Source organism: Idiotropiscis lumnitzeri, chromosome 1 (assembly GCF_059441095.1).
Source record: "Idiotropiscis lumnitzeri isolate Australia: NSW breed Sydney's pygmy pipehorse chromosome 1, RoL_Ilum_1.0, whole genome shotgun sequence".
Taxonomy (NCBI): domain Eukaryota; kingdom Metazoa; phylum Chordata; class Actinopteri; order Syngnathiformes; family Syngnathidae; genus Idiotropiscis; species Idiotropiscis lumnitzeri.
The window spans coordinates 7,963,835-7,977,688 of record NC_142391.1 but is presented as its reverse complement, the minus strand read 5'-3'; the positions used below and the strand labels follow the sequence as shown (position 1 = coordinate 7,977,688).

General features: G+C 42.4%; 1 protein-coding gene across 4 annotated transcripts in view; it reads left to right on the top strand.

The window, feature by feature from the left end:
- qkia (QKI, KH domain containing, RNA binding a) overlaps nt 1-13,854 on the top strand; it is a 76,139-nt gene that overhangs the window by 13,931 nt on the left and 48,354 nt on the right. For all 4 annotated transcript variants that reach the window (XM_088314262.1, XM_088314252.1, XM_088314244.1 and 1 more), the window contains exon 2: nt 13,055-13,197. In XM_088314262.1, the coding sequence (XP_088170388.1) occupies nt 13,055-13,197 (143 nt within the window). The remainder of the gene's footprint in view (nt 1-13,054; nt 13,198-13,854) is intronic.

Below are 13,854 nucleotides of genomic sequence, written 5' to 3'. Positions count from 1 at the left end.
TTGTTTAAAAATTCAAGTCAGCCCGGTTTTCTCAGCCCCACAGGAAATAATCAGTTGATGGCCGACCTGTTATGTGTGTTAAGGCCTTGTTATATTGTAAGGATGACAATGGCCGCATTGCGTCGCGTCACCGGAACGTCTTCATATAGTTTTGGGTATCATATCTAGGTCTGGTCATCGATTATTTTTTCTTTAATTAATTTAATTGATATATTTAATTAAATTATTGTTTTATTGCACCGAAGAGGGGAGCTCTCCAATTTTGTTGTTCACAGAATATAATGACAATAAAGGGTAGGCCCGATTCAATTTTCGATTCAATGAAGGCTGTCACGCAGACCAATTTTACATTTGTATGGAAGGCAATCTCAGAAGAACCAATGCTGCAATTAGTACACATTTCTTTCAGTATATAGGTGCATTAGTATAAATATTAATATTTACAGTTACATAAATCGAGTACGTTTTATTTAACATGACCTAATCCAAACAATAAATACAGCAGCCTTCATGCTCGTTGGCGCTGACTTCACTTGTGTCCGCCATTTTGTTTGCTACTTTTGCAAAGTGACAAGATTTGTGAAGTCATGTAAATTGATGGGGAAAAATGTTATTAAAAGTATCAATATATGGTTTAATGAATCGATATCGGGCATTGAAATATAAAAGCGATTAAAATCATTTTGGTTTTTTTTCCCCTTATTTTTGTTTTGTTTTGATCTGCAACATCTGGCACTGGCATGCTGAACATGACAACCCAGAACTGACTTACCGAGCGCCGAGCTGACCACGACCTCGTCAAACGCTAACGAAACATTACTTTGCATTTTTGTTGCGGAAACGAATCATATGAAGATAACCTCTTCCAGTGATTTTTTTTTTTTTTTTAATTTTTTTAGTTGTGTGAGTGAGTGTGAAAGTAAAACTATAGGAAATGAGTTTCTGGGAAACTTAAAACAATAAAACCAACGCCCTGTCCCCTCTGCACCTGTGGAGTAACGACTTTTCCTTTTTTGGCAGCTATTAAGACGTCACAGTTCAGTGTAAAATCGGCTTCCCTTGACGGGTTTTTACCACTGAGTGCACGAAACCGGCCCGCCCATGGCTCATTGAGCTGCTTGCCTCCTCCATTGCCAGAACGCAACCACCATAGAGAGGCTGCACATCATCAAATGTGAGGAGCGCTAATTTTAGTCAGCGGTCTTAATGGCAACACACGTTTTGCTGCTGAGAACGATATGAGTTGGAAAGAAAGTGATTTTTTTGGGGGTTATTTTTAGAGGCCTTGGAAATATACAAATAAACGTGACATGCATTTCTTTCCAATAAAAGCTAATCTGTACAGTTTCTTGAGTGCGATACACATCTTTTTCCGATTCCGCTCCTCGTAAATGTGCTTTTGTTCAGCTCTGCATTTCACCACACCGTGTTTGTCTTTCATCATCTTTGCCTTTCCTCCAGTGCTTTTCCTTGTCTGGCTGTGTGCTTTGTTTAATCAGCACAGCGCCAATGCCGCGGCACACTGCTGTAGCAGATAGTCGCCGTCGCCACAAAGACATTGCGGGTGCCTTTTCACCTTCTCGTCCCGCATGCATTCGCACTGACACCCGCAGAAATTGTGCATTTACTCCGGCCTATGATTAATGACTTTGCAGATTGCTCTTCTGGGCCAGGCCATCACACCCACGCACGACGCTGCTTTTTAAGACGTGCTCTCTGCAGGCCAGTCGCAGGCGAGCAAATTGTCGATGCCTGATGTTTTGATGTTTACAACTCAATCCAATCCAATTTATTCTATTTCGTTTGACTTTGATGGATGACGATTTCAACCTCGTTTTCCCTGATTTGGTTTCATGTAGGAAGTCCAAGTAAACAAAAATGTGTTTGATTAATCGATGGGGCAATCAGTAGAATAGCGAATTCTAAAATTATTATATAGTTGCAGCCGTATTAAACAAAACTGGCGTGTGTTGATAAATGTAATAATTATCTGTACGGGCTCGCTGATCAGTGCTTTTTTTTTTTTTAGTTGATATCTTGAAGCTGTTGCTTGATTATTTATTTTATTATATATTTTTATTTATTTTATTTTATATTTGATCACATTGTAAAAGGCTTTGCAAGGTCAGCTGTTTAATCGGTTTAGTTACCATTATGTCGTTCGGGATCACACCAGGTTGTTTCATTTGCATGTTTAAATGGAAAGAATAAATATATTCATCACAATAATAATACACTTTAAATAAATCACGGTTATGTTTAACAATAAGTGTAGAGCAAAATGGGACATGCATTTTCCTGTTTGTCAAGCTTACTTGTGTTTGCCCCTGACATTTTAATGATTGATCGCACTTGTGGCGACATGCATTGTCACCATCAACCTTTTGAGAAATGTAACCGCACTTTTTTTTTTTTTACCGTTCCCATCTATCCGCCACAACTGTCAATCACCGGCAGCACCAACGTTGCGGTGCCAAATGAGAGCGAGTGAGCGACTTATTTCTATCATCCGTTGCAAACTCTCGCTGTCGCAAGCCTTTTACGTTGGTGTAACAGTCGCATTGAGCGCTAGTCGATTAATCACGCCTAAAGAATGACATGCTCGGATTTGACGCATCGCAGCAGAGCCAACCCAATGTCAAGGACGATTCAACGTAACGGTATTTGTCGAGCACATGTGAAAATATCCACAGCTGGAGTACAAAATCAGACGTACGGAAGCACAGCGTTGAAATCATCATTTATAAAATGCAAACAGTCAAGTGCATTGTTGAAATACGGCAATAAGACTTTGGTGCATCACACAACTAAATATGTCATTACGGGATGCCATATCGCTCGCTTGTGTAAAAGATTAAAAAAAAAGTGACATTTTTGCAGGGTCTCTGTTGAGAACGAGGCTATAATAGAAATCAGCTGGCTCTCCTTAATGTGTTTTCCTTCAGTTTTTGTGTCGCCAGACTCACAATGAGGCCCGGGTTAGTGATGCGAGTCAAAAAAACAAAAATGAGGTGCGACTCTTTATTTCCTGCCAGTTTCTTGCGATATTTGTTTAACAGATATTTCTCCGAGGCACTTGATTCGTTGGCTTTGTTCCCGGGGGATTCCTGCCTTTCAACACACCAGCTCATTAGCGGGGATGTGTGGGTGTTTTAATGTTAAGATGGGTGTTTGCTTGTATATATATTACATTTTACTTAACTTGGTACCAGAGCACACATTCCAGTGCGTTGCTTGAACTGTAGCTGAACCAAAATGAAGTTTTGTGTGCGTGTGTGCGTGTGGGGGTGTGGGTGTGGGGGGGTGTATGTGTGTGTGTGTGTGTGTGTTCTCGGCCTGCTTCACCTCATTATTGATGATCACAGAGCGTAACGTGCTGCTTTCTGGGGCTAGTTGGCTGCAATATGCATGCACACACCCGCTTTGTAGACGCTCAATGCAAATCTGCATTATAGAGTTGGACAAACATTAAGCTACCTCTGATTGTTATTGGCGTAATTCTTCCAAAGCATCCATTTATTACCAGGGGAGGCCAGATGAGAGCACTTCCTCTTTGTCTTGTTTGCTGTGTACCCACCCACGTTATTACTTTCTTCACCTTGCTCCCAGAGGAGCGCATCGGAAAACCTTGTTACTCCAGTCTTTTATTTAGTGGCCTCTGTACTTAAAGACTTGACGCAGGAGCTTTTCACCCAACGCGCCTTCGGAGAAGCCCTGACACAAACTCGCATATACGCGCATCGTAAATCTCTCCCTCGTGTATGTCAACTAAATGCACTGTCATATCTGTCTAGAGCCGTTTAGATCTTTCCATCTGGAGTGGGGCTCGCACTTCTATCCACATTCATGTCTGGATTCATGAACTCTCCGGATGAGTCAGATGAGCAAAGCGACTACTAGTGTGTCACGGGCAGAATTCCATATGCTCCGATACTACAACATCAATACCACTTTACCAGGCTGGCATCAGATGACGCTTTAAAAAAAATAAATAAATAAATAAAAAATAAGCCGACTGCTATTGGATGATAAACTGTGCTCGGTGCTGAGGCTCATCCTTCTTTTACAATTACTTTCACAAAAAAAAAGGAAAGAAAAGGTAAAGCCATGTTAGTCATTTGAGATACGCTGGCTTTATAGCTTTGTAATTAAATCCAAATTGCCCATCAAGATTATTAATCAAAAACACCTGTATTTTTATTGTACTACTCAACAAATATTTAAACAGTTTAGAGTGAAAAATGAAACAATAAAATAGATGGATTAGAGCAAATAATAAAGATAAAAATAATTTACATTACCAAGGGCTGCTGATCTTGTTAAACGTCACAAATTGAAACAAGTTCAGAGAACACATGAACGGTAATTGTCTCCTCACAAAAAATCTTTTTTTTTTTTGACTTACTTCCTTCTCTCGACATAACTCGCTCCCAGTCCATCTCGTGACTTTAGGCCGCTCCTGCAGAGTACGCTTGCTTATTTTGCCAGATTATAGCAGCCAATCCATGCGGCTGCCCACTTGTTTGTCCGACTAGACATTGAAAAACGTCTTGATTCGAAGTGCAGAAGAGCAATTATCCATCCATCCATCCATCCATCTTCTGTACCGCTTCTCCTCACTAGGGTCGCGGGGGGTGCTGGAGCCTATCCCAGCTATCTTCGGGCAGTAGGCGGGGGAATCCCTGAACTGGTTGCCAACCAATATCAGGGCACACAGAGACGAACAACCGTCCGCGCTCACACTCATACCTAGGGGCGATTTACAGTGTTCAATCGACCTGCCATGCATGTTTTTGGAATGTGGTAGGAAACCGGAGTACCGGAGGAAACCCACGCAAGCACGGGGAGAACATGCAAACACCACACAGGACGGCAGGAGCCGGGATCGAACCCACGCCCGATGCTGTCTCTCACTGTGAGGCCATCGTGCTAACCAGTCGGTCGCCGTGCCGCCCGCAGAAGAGCAATTATTTTAAATATAAATATCACGACCAATCAGGTGGCGGCCAAAATCGTCAACTCACTTAAAATGCGATTAATATTGCACCCCGATCTCTGGTCTTGCATGACCCATTATTTTGGTTGAATTAAAATTTTTACAACCTGACGCGCATTCCATCGTTATGTTTTTAAAATATTACTTTTAATGGCGTGGGAGAATCTTCCTGAATGTTCTCGACTCAACAAGTCGCCAATGCTTACTGCAGCCAAGTTGTGCGCTCCATTTTCACTCCGTTGCGTCAAGGCGCAGTTAATCAATTCCACTCTGGTCTTTTATTTTCTTTCTCTCTGTTTTCTGTGATGATTAAAAATGTATTTGTTACATTTACTGTAGACTGCTACAGTTCCATGAAATCCAGACTTTCAGCACAGTATGTTGGCATCAAAGTTCGCCAACGCAAACTTTTCCGAAGGCGAACTCCAGGGACGTGAACTTTGCAACCTAATGTGGGATTTTCCTTGTAAGAGCTGCGATACATATGCTGTTCTTAACTACGCTGATAGTACATCACTCTCATTAAGGACCCTGGAATAGTTGGTGCGTGAACATCAAAGGCTTGCGTCTGGTCTACTGTTAAATCAAAGATTAGCAAGTAAAAATAAGACACAGGAACGAGGGCGGCAGAAATCCTTCTAGAGGAGAGGCTGGATGTGGGGAGAAAGAGGCAGCTGTGAATGGATGATAAGCCCCGGAAATGCATACGTTTTCATGGCTCAGTCACCTCCACCAGTGCACACACTAGCCCCTTCTGCTCTTTGCATTAAATAAAGAAACTTCCCGTCTTTCACTCGCCCGGCCCGTCAAACCCCTAAACTGTTCAAGTGGAGTGTTGTCTGGGATAAAGTCGTCCGTGCCGCGAATGCATTAAAACATCCCAATCCTCTCGTAGCCGAGACTTTGTGGTGGTGAAAGTGTGCAACTTCTAAGTGAAAAGGCTTGTTCTTCGCCCGTGTCTGTGATTGACTAGATTATTTTTTTGAACGTAGATGTGTCTCAAAACCTTTCCACTCTTCCGTTCCCTCTTTTAAAAAATGAAAAATGGCAACGAGAGGTGGGCATTGGACTACTCTTTGCCTCACAAAATCAAACTGCTAATTTATGACAGAACAGTTTCTACACTGGCCATGCAACGTTCTATAGACCGATATGCTTTTTTTCAGGGCCGATACCGATTATTAGAAGTCACGGAGGTCGATATTTCAAGCCGATATTCATTTGTTGAAAAAAAAAGTGTCAAAATTTTGAAAAAGGAAAAACTCCAAAACTTATTTGCCTTTAAGCACTTATTTATGAAACAACTTTAGTGATGTAGAGCATAATAAACCTTTTATAGATGTTCGAAACGAGAAGACTTAGTTTTAAAAGTCTAACAAAAAATGCATTAGCTGTGAGTTGAAGTAGACTGACATTTATTAAAATGTTGGCAAAATCTGATTCCTTTCCTTGCTATGATCGCGGAACCTCTCCTGTAGTGCGTTTGACTCGAGATAGCTAGAGAGAGAGAAAGAAACGTGTTGCATTTCCCCTCACAAATCACAAAAATCTCTTCAGGTAAAGAAATGGTTCAGTGCTCATTAAAGCAACACACGACTCCAAGTTCATTTTCCGTCACTCGATTACGGAGCATGTATGAACAGTAGTAGTTCAAATATCAATGGAATCCGATTCCCTGAACAAAGGTTTAAAACAATTAAGCATTAAACTAAGGACATACGTAGACCGCCATTTAGGATTTTTTTTATTTAACTTTTTTTTTTTTTTTTTTTTTTTACACGTAATCACTGTGTCGGACTTGTTTCCTGGTCTTTTGTGGTATGAAAAATGCGTAATGGCGTCATCAAGTGTTGTCATCATTTAGATGGCGCTCCCAACCATTTTAGTTTTCATTTATTCCGGGAGTGACCGGCTAACGCGGCCAGCTCGTGTACCGTGCAACAGTGTTTAACCGCTCCATTACGACAAAATGTACTAGAACATTGTCGCAAGATTCATTGCTAAAGCTGAATGGAAAAAAAAATCCCTCTTAGCCTTTGGTTCTTTAGTTCTAGTTCCAAAATCCTCAGATGACAGATACTTCTATCACATTTCCGGCATTATTTTCCAGGAGTGATAAAAACGTGTTTTTATAACAAAGTATTTCATAAAAACACACCACAGACTATTTGACAGCTTTAGCACCCGAAAAGTAAATCCACCTTTTTACGGTCATTGCTGTATGTTTTTTGTTCTAAAAAGTTTTTCGCGGAATGCCCGCGTCCGAATCGGGCCGTACGATACTTTCTCACGCTCATTATAACTTTTTATTATCCAAGTGTAACTGATTTAATTTAATTTGTTTACCTTTGTCAGGATGCCCCCCCCTCTCAACCCCTTCCCTCCAACACTTGCTCTATCTTTGATCTATCCTCCGCCTTTACCCGCCATGTTCATATCGACGTAGGGCTGGGCGATATGACCTCAAATCAATATCGCGAGAAATTGAGCAATTTGACCTCGATAACGATAAATGCACGATAAATTCCTCCCGTGGACTAAAATCTAAATAAATGCAGGAAATGCATATTGACTGTTTTTTTTTATTGACCAACTGGTACACATTACAAATTCCAAAATAGCTTGCTTTACATGACTTGAACAATGTCACAAAGAAAAAGGGTACCTCTTGCAAAATCTTTTTCTGCAAATAGATTGCGCCAAGATGCTCTCATGATGTAAATCATGGCAAATAAAAAAATGCTAAATAAAATGAAAGAAAATGTCAATGCAAGCCAAATAAACGCGTGTGCATCATCGGGGAAAATGTGCCGTCTCGAGTACTCTGGTGCGCAGTCGCCACTTGCCATCTATGTAATGCACAGTCAGGCTCAATCAGGGATCCATGTTGCGACCCGACCACAAGTCGGATGTAGATGCAAAATGCTTGACATGTCTAAGCTCCCGGCCCGATGAAGTCCATATCGGGAAATACGGCTTTCATGAAGCGTTTAAATCCTGTGCGCGCCACTGTAACTAGAGGAGCTTTATCTTTAGCTATGTGCTAGGCTATCGCGTCCACCTCTGAGACGTTCCCTCGTATGGTGTCGCCTCCGTTCATGGGCTGTTGTCACTTGTCGAACCTTGCTTCTCACTTTGAACTTTCAGCACAGCATGGTTGTGTTGTGGGTGGTGAAAAAGCTTCTGGATTTGAATCGCCAGTTACGACAGCGACGTCTGTTTTCTTTCTCGATCAGACGGGTGGAGTCACCTGACTAGAGGCGCTGTAGCGGTCTTAAAGGGGCATGAACATTGCCGCAGACAGAAAAGGCTTTTTTTTTTTTTTTTTTTAAACACTGAATTTACCGACATGGGCAAAATGATTTCGGTCATTGTAATAAATTTCGGGAACGGTAAATTTTCCGTTTATCGCCCAGCCCTATATCGACGCAATGTTTACTTTCATTAGATGGGGGGGACCGGTACATTAAAATGTATCCCTCACCCATTTTTCTCCCATCGTAATTTCTAACTCTCCATCCCCCCCCCGTCATCCACGTGGCCTTGTTTATGATCACATTCCTGCCAGAATAAACACAAAATCTTTAAACTCACAATGCTTTACAGCCAAAAATCACTTTACCGGCAGGCGTGCGAGAGCATTTAATGATGCACTTTTGAGAATATTCCAAGAGAAATGGTTTCTAACCGCCGTTCAAGATGGAATCCACAGCCGGGCATGTCCCTTTTTGTCACTGCATATTGGAGGCGATGGCGGCCATAATTGAGAGAAACAAAAAGATACGAATAAAATGAGCAGTTTTAGCCGACGTCGAGGGTGTTGGCGGGGTAGGAATGAAGTGTGAATACAGCTGCAGTCTGCTTGCTCAGCAGTTCTTTTCTTCTTCCTCTCTACCCTACAACCACCCTCAAGGGCGATTTTCATTTCCCCTCTCCCTCTCCTTTTGTCTAAGGAAAGGTGGACAATTAGAATGACTTTGTATGCATTTTGCCTCCCTCCTTTTGCCCAAACAGTCAACTCTTGACAGGAGAAGCGGTATGTATTTGAATGTGTTTGCTGAGTCACCTTGCAGAAGACACGGTGACACGTTGCTGAGTTGAATAATAGCTCAGTGACGTGATGGTTCGGTAGAACATGATGCGTTCCGCTTTTGATTTTGTTCGCGTTCCTAATTATTTCTCATTAAGATGAAATATATTTGGAATCATTAGTTCCGAGTTAGAAAACCCTTATTTAACAATAAAGGCTGGAAAAGACGTACGCTGTCTTTGTATTAAACTCATTCACTACCAACCCAGGTAAAATGAAAGCACTTTTTGGCTTATATACCCGTCAATGGCAGTGAATAATTTATTTATTTTTTTTAATTAAGGAGGGCCTCGAAGCCAAATTTTGCATTGACCGTTTATGGAAACGCACTGCCAATGTTCTACTTGCGTTCAGTCTGATCACAGCATTATAATCGCTGCGTCATTGATGCTACTTTTGTTATCCCGTCGACGGCGTTTTGAACCCTGTTGGCATTATTGGCATAACCAAACCCAAAAAACGGGCACGGGTGTGAAACTCAAGGCCCGGGGGCCAGATCTGGCCCGCGACCTAATTTTATGTGGCCCGCGAAGGCCAAATCATGTGCGGCAACTTCCGGTTTCTAGCACATTTTCTTCACTTTTAACATCATTGACATGTGAGATATTGACATTTATGTTCCAAATCCCCTGAACTTTTTAAAATAAATTGAAGAATTGTTGAACAAACATTTACTTACTGGATTTTACTGAATTTATACTAGCGGGTGCAAATGTAATGTGATTTGGTTCCATACATAATGTGTGATTGTCTTTGTTTTAGGTTTAGTTTGACAGTAATCCTCAAGTGGGAGTGTGACTGAACGGCTTGAAGCAAGCCGTCTCAAATCTACCAAAGTATAACTGCTAACAGTGTTTATCGTTGCTAAACTGAAGCAGCAGGTTCTAATCAGCCACTTTTTTGCTGACAATCAACCATTAAGACACTGACGCTGGACAGAAGGATTTGGACACTTTCTGCTTGACTTACCATAATGTATATTATACTTCGGAAAATTGAGGTATCACCCAATCGTGCCGTCTTCTGCCAACGTTTTAAGAACATTGGATGACCTGCCCTTGTCTGTTAATATTCCTTTTGTCTTTTCTTCTCACAAGATAGCCACTTTCAGCCCTCCCCTCCCTTATCTCTCTCGCACAATCAGCCTTTTCTGCCACGCCGGACAGCTAGACAAATGATTTTGTCACTCCGGCGAGGTGTGGGGTAATTTTTCGGTGAGTGCGGCGCTTCAGAAAGGACTCCCTGCATTGAAATTAGAGGTTGTCAAATGCTACACGTCTCCACTGATAGCCTACCACGGCCTCTTATGTTAATGTGGCATTTCAGCTCGAGGAAATAGAAATACATGGTGGTAGGGAGGGCTAATGTTTTTTTTTTTCCACATTTCTTTTAAGGTGCTTGTGGAAACATTTAAAAATGTTCCTACGCCTATGGTCAATTTCACAGGTCACTTTCTTGATATCATCCTCTTTGCCAAGATTTTGGAATCATTTCATTTCATGGAGAAAGCCATGTGCTGCTTTTTGCAAACACGCAGCACCGAGAGAACATCTGTCCCACCGTGTTCGCAGAGACGATCAATCATCACAGCCACCGAGAATGGCTTTGTCATTTCGCCACTCTGCAGTCGGCATTTTTATGGAAAGGCTTGTTGTAAATCTGTTCAACAAGGACGCACATAATGTTACAAACCTTGGACCGGCTCCTAATTATATACCTTTGAATTTTGTCCGGAAAACCAACCTACACCATATCGTTAATACTCGGTGCGCACAATGGGCAAGGAGAGCGCCACTGCCAACTACTGGAGTGGAGGTGCAATTACAATTTATTGTAGTGCTGCGAGAAAACAAGTATGTTCCCCAGGGTCACATGCACCCCCCTCAGCATCGCACCGCGCCTCCCCAAGGGGGGGGGCCCGCCCCACTGTTTGTGAAGCACTGATTTACCTGATGTAGCGTTCCAAAATGCGTCCCCAACTTGACTGCAGCAAAAAAAAGATGTGCTGTCAATTCAGTCTCAGCTTGTTTGCTAACCATTACGATTTAGCTCTATGGCTGCAGCTATCGAATATTTTAATCTATCGATTCAATTAATTAAGTGTTCATTATTATACTATTCAAAAAATGTGAATGTGACACTGAAGGTCATCAAGTAATGTTGACTTTGAACGTGTGTGGCTTTGGTGTTTGCGATTCAGCGTGTAGTTGTTGGTTAACGTTAGCCGGTCTGCACATTGAGCGCCTCGTTGCGTAAATTTCGTTCTGGACAGTTGTAGCCGTACCAGTTTGTGTTTGAATTATGTATTACATCTTGCTTTCTTTTGTGACTGTTAGTTCAATAACACGGATGACAATGCATCAGTGAGTGCATCTGTCCTTGACTGTATGCCTTTACATGACTATACATTGCAACTGACAGTCTAAAAAAATTAACAGATATTGATACGTTATTTTGTGCTAGAGATCATAGACGTGATGTTGCTTTATGGATGTTTTGAAATGGCTTTATCTTCTTTTTTTAAGAGTGAATTGGTCCTAATCTTTGGACAGTTCCTGTCTTTTACTCACTCCCTGGCTTGCCACTGTCATGACGAGTCCCCCCCGCCCCCAGCTTTTTTGTAATTAAGTTACTAATGCTTTCCTGACCCTGGTTTCAGTTGGTTTGGGAAGTTGACCTCCTGCACCGTCAAACTCTTTAACCCATCGTCATTAACAACCATACAGGCAGCAATGGGAACGTGAAAACTGAGTCAACCCGGGTCCTGTACGATTATTGCTGAAAAAGAAATATTTGCGCGAGTGGAAATGCAACTAATCTGTTCCACATTTGATTTCAGTATATACAGCGACAATGAAACAAAATAACTCATCTGACATGACCAGTTGCTAATGCATTCTTCTGCATAATTGTGGTATCTTGCACGAAATGGCAATGAAAAGCATACTCAAGACTTTAATGGCGGTCTGCAATCTACCAAATTGACAATAATGTGACTTTTCCCGTGAGATGACTGAGCGAATCTGTGTACCTGAGTGCTGACCTCATATGGGAGGGTCTGAGGCAAAAATCGCATGCGTCCCAAAGGTGTTATCCGCTAAAACTGCAGGCCAGATGTTCACGTCCGACTATCGACAAGCCCATCAATCACGCAGTCTGACGCAGGAATTCCCCCGCAAAGTAACGCAGTGGGTAATTCCACGATTTGTTTTTATTTCGCTATATAACTGTGGGCTCCAAAGTTGTGTTATTTTAAACATTTTCCAGAGTGTCCCCCTGCGTATGGGACAATTAGATTGCTCTGACCCACCTTCCAAATGAGTTCCAGTGCAAGGTTAAGACTTGGAGGCCACTAGGAAGTACTTTAAAAATCTTTTCTGTTGCCAATTGTTAAGTTCCCCTGCTGGTGTTTTAAAATAGAGCCCTCCCAACTGGCTCGATGTCATTCCCGGTGATAATTTAAGTCCTCCATACATCCTGCGTGGTTCAGCTCCAAATGGCTAAAATGGTGGCACAACAAGCAAGCGCATGTGACCAAAATGTGTGTCACTTAGTAATGGGTGTTGCGACTGCAGACATTGATCCCCCACCCCACCCTACTGTGACCCGCTCACATAAACTGCCCCCCCCTCCCTGTCCCTGCAGATTACTATTTGACTGCGTGGCCTTTTAGCCTGTCAGTATGCAGTGCGCTTATCTCCATTGTGTACAGCTGCTGCTCTGAATAATTGCTTGCTGTCAAATCAGGCCAACTTTGGTTATTCTCCCGTCAAACTGTTTTTTTTCTTTTGTTTCAACAAGCTTTGCCATAACACGTTGCCTCGAAGCACAACAGAATCGATACGAGTGACACATCAAATAGCAATTTAAAAAAAAAAAATGGATGTGTTGGTATTCCCCAACACACACACACACACACACACACACACCCCGACTGACTGCTCTTTTGTGTTTGTTTGTTTTTTCAGAGATCAACAGAGTGCGCAAACACATGTACAGTGACACAGTCAATGGCCTTGTGGACAGACACCCCCTGGAGCTGCCTGAGCCTATGGGACCCATGGTCTACCTGCAGGAAAAACTGTTTGTGCCTGTCAAAGACTACCCAGACGTACGTATCGGCATGTCTCCTCGTGCTAAGCCGTTAACCAATTGATGGTGTAGATGAGGAATGTGGATTGCACGTGTTGCTGCTTCTGTTTAGGAATCTCCGTCGTGTGTATCCATCGCATTTCGGGCATTCGCATGTAGCGGTGGTGCCGGGGTTTACTTTGTAATCCCAGCAACTTGCTCCAGGAAAGGAATAAACGTAGAGGAGGTGACGAAGGATAAGAAGCATTGAGGAGAGAAGTGTATGACCTCAGTCAGGCATGGGCAGCGTTTTCCCCTTGAGAGACTTGATAGAGGCATACCTGAGGATTAGCTTGAGTCTCCTCTGGGCCTTCCATAGCAAGTAACGTGGAATGTGAAACTATAGCTGAGTTTGGTTGAGACTTGGTGCTTTAACGGACGAGGAGATTTAAATGCATGTTGAGTGACTTTCACACATTTTAATGCTTTGGGTCCTCAGCTGACCGTCATGCGTTTCCACTTTGCTTTGCTGCACTGCACTGAGCAGCTCCGTTAAGTCAGCATTGTGTTTACAAGCTGCCAAGAAAGCTACTAAATTAATTAGGCCCCCCCCCCCCCTGGTGGCTGAGATGATTCAGTGATGACCTTAGCAGACGCGCACATTCATTCAAAAGGACAGACGACACAGCAGGAACGG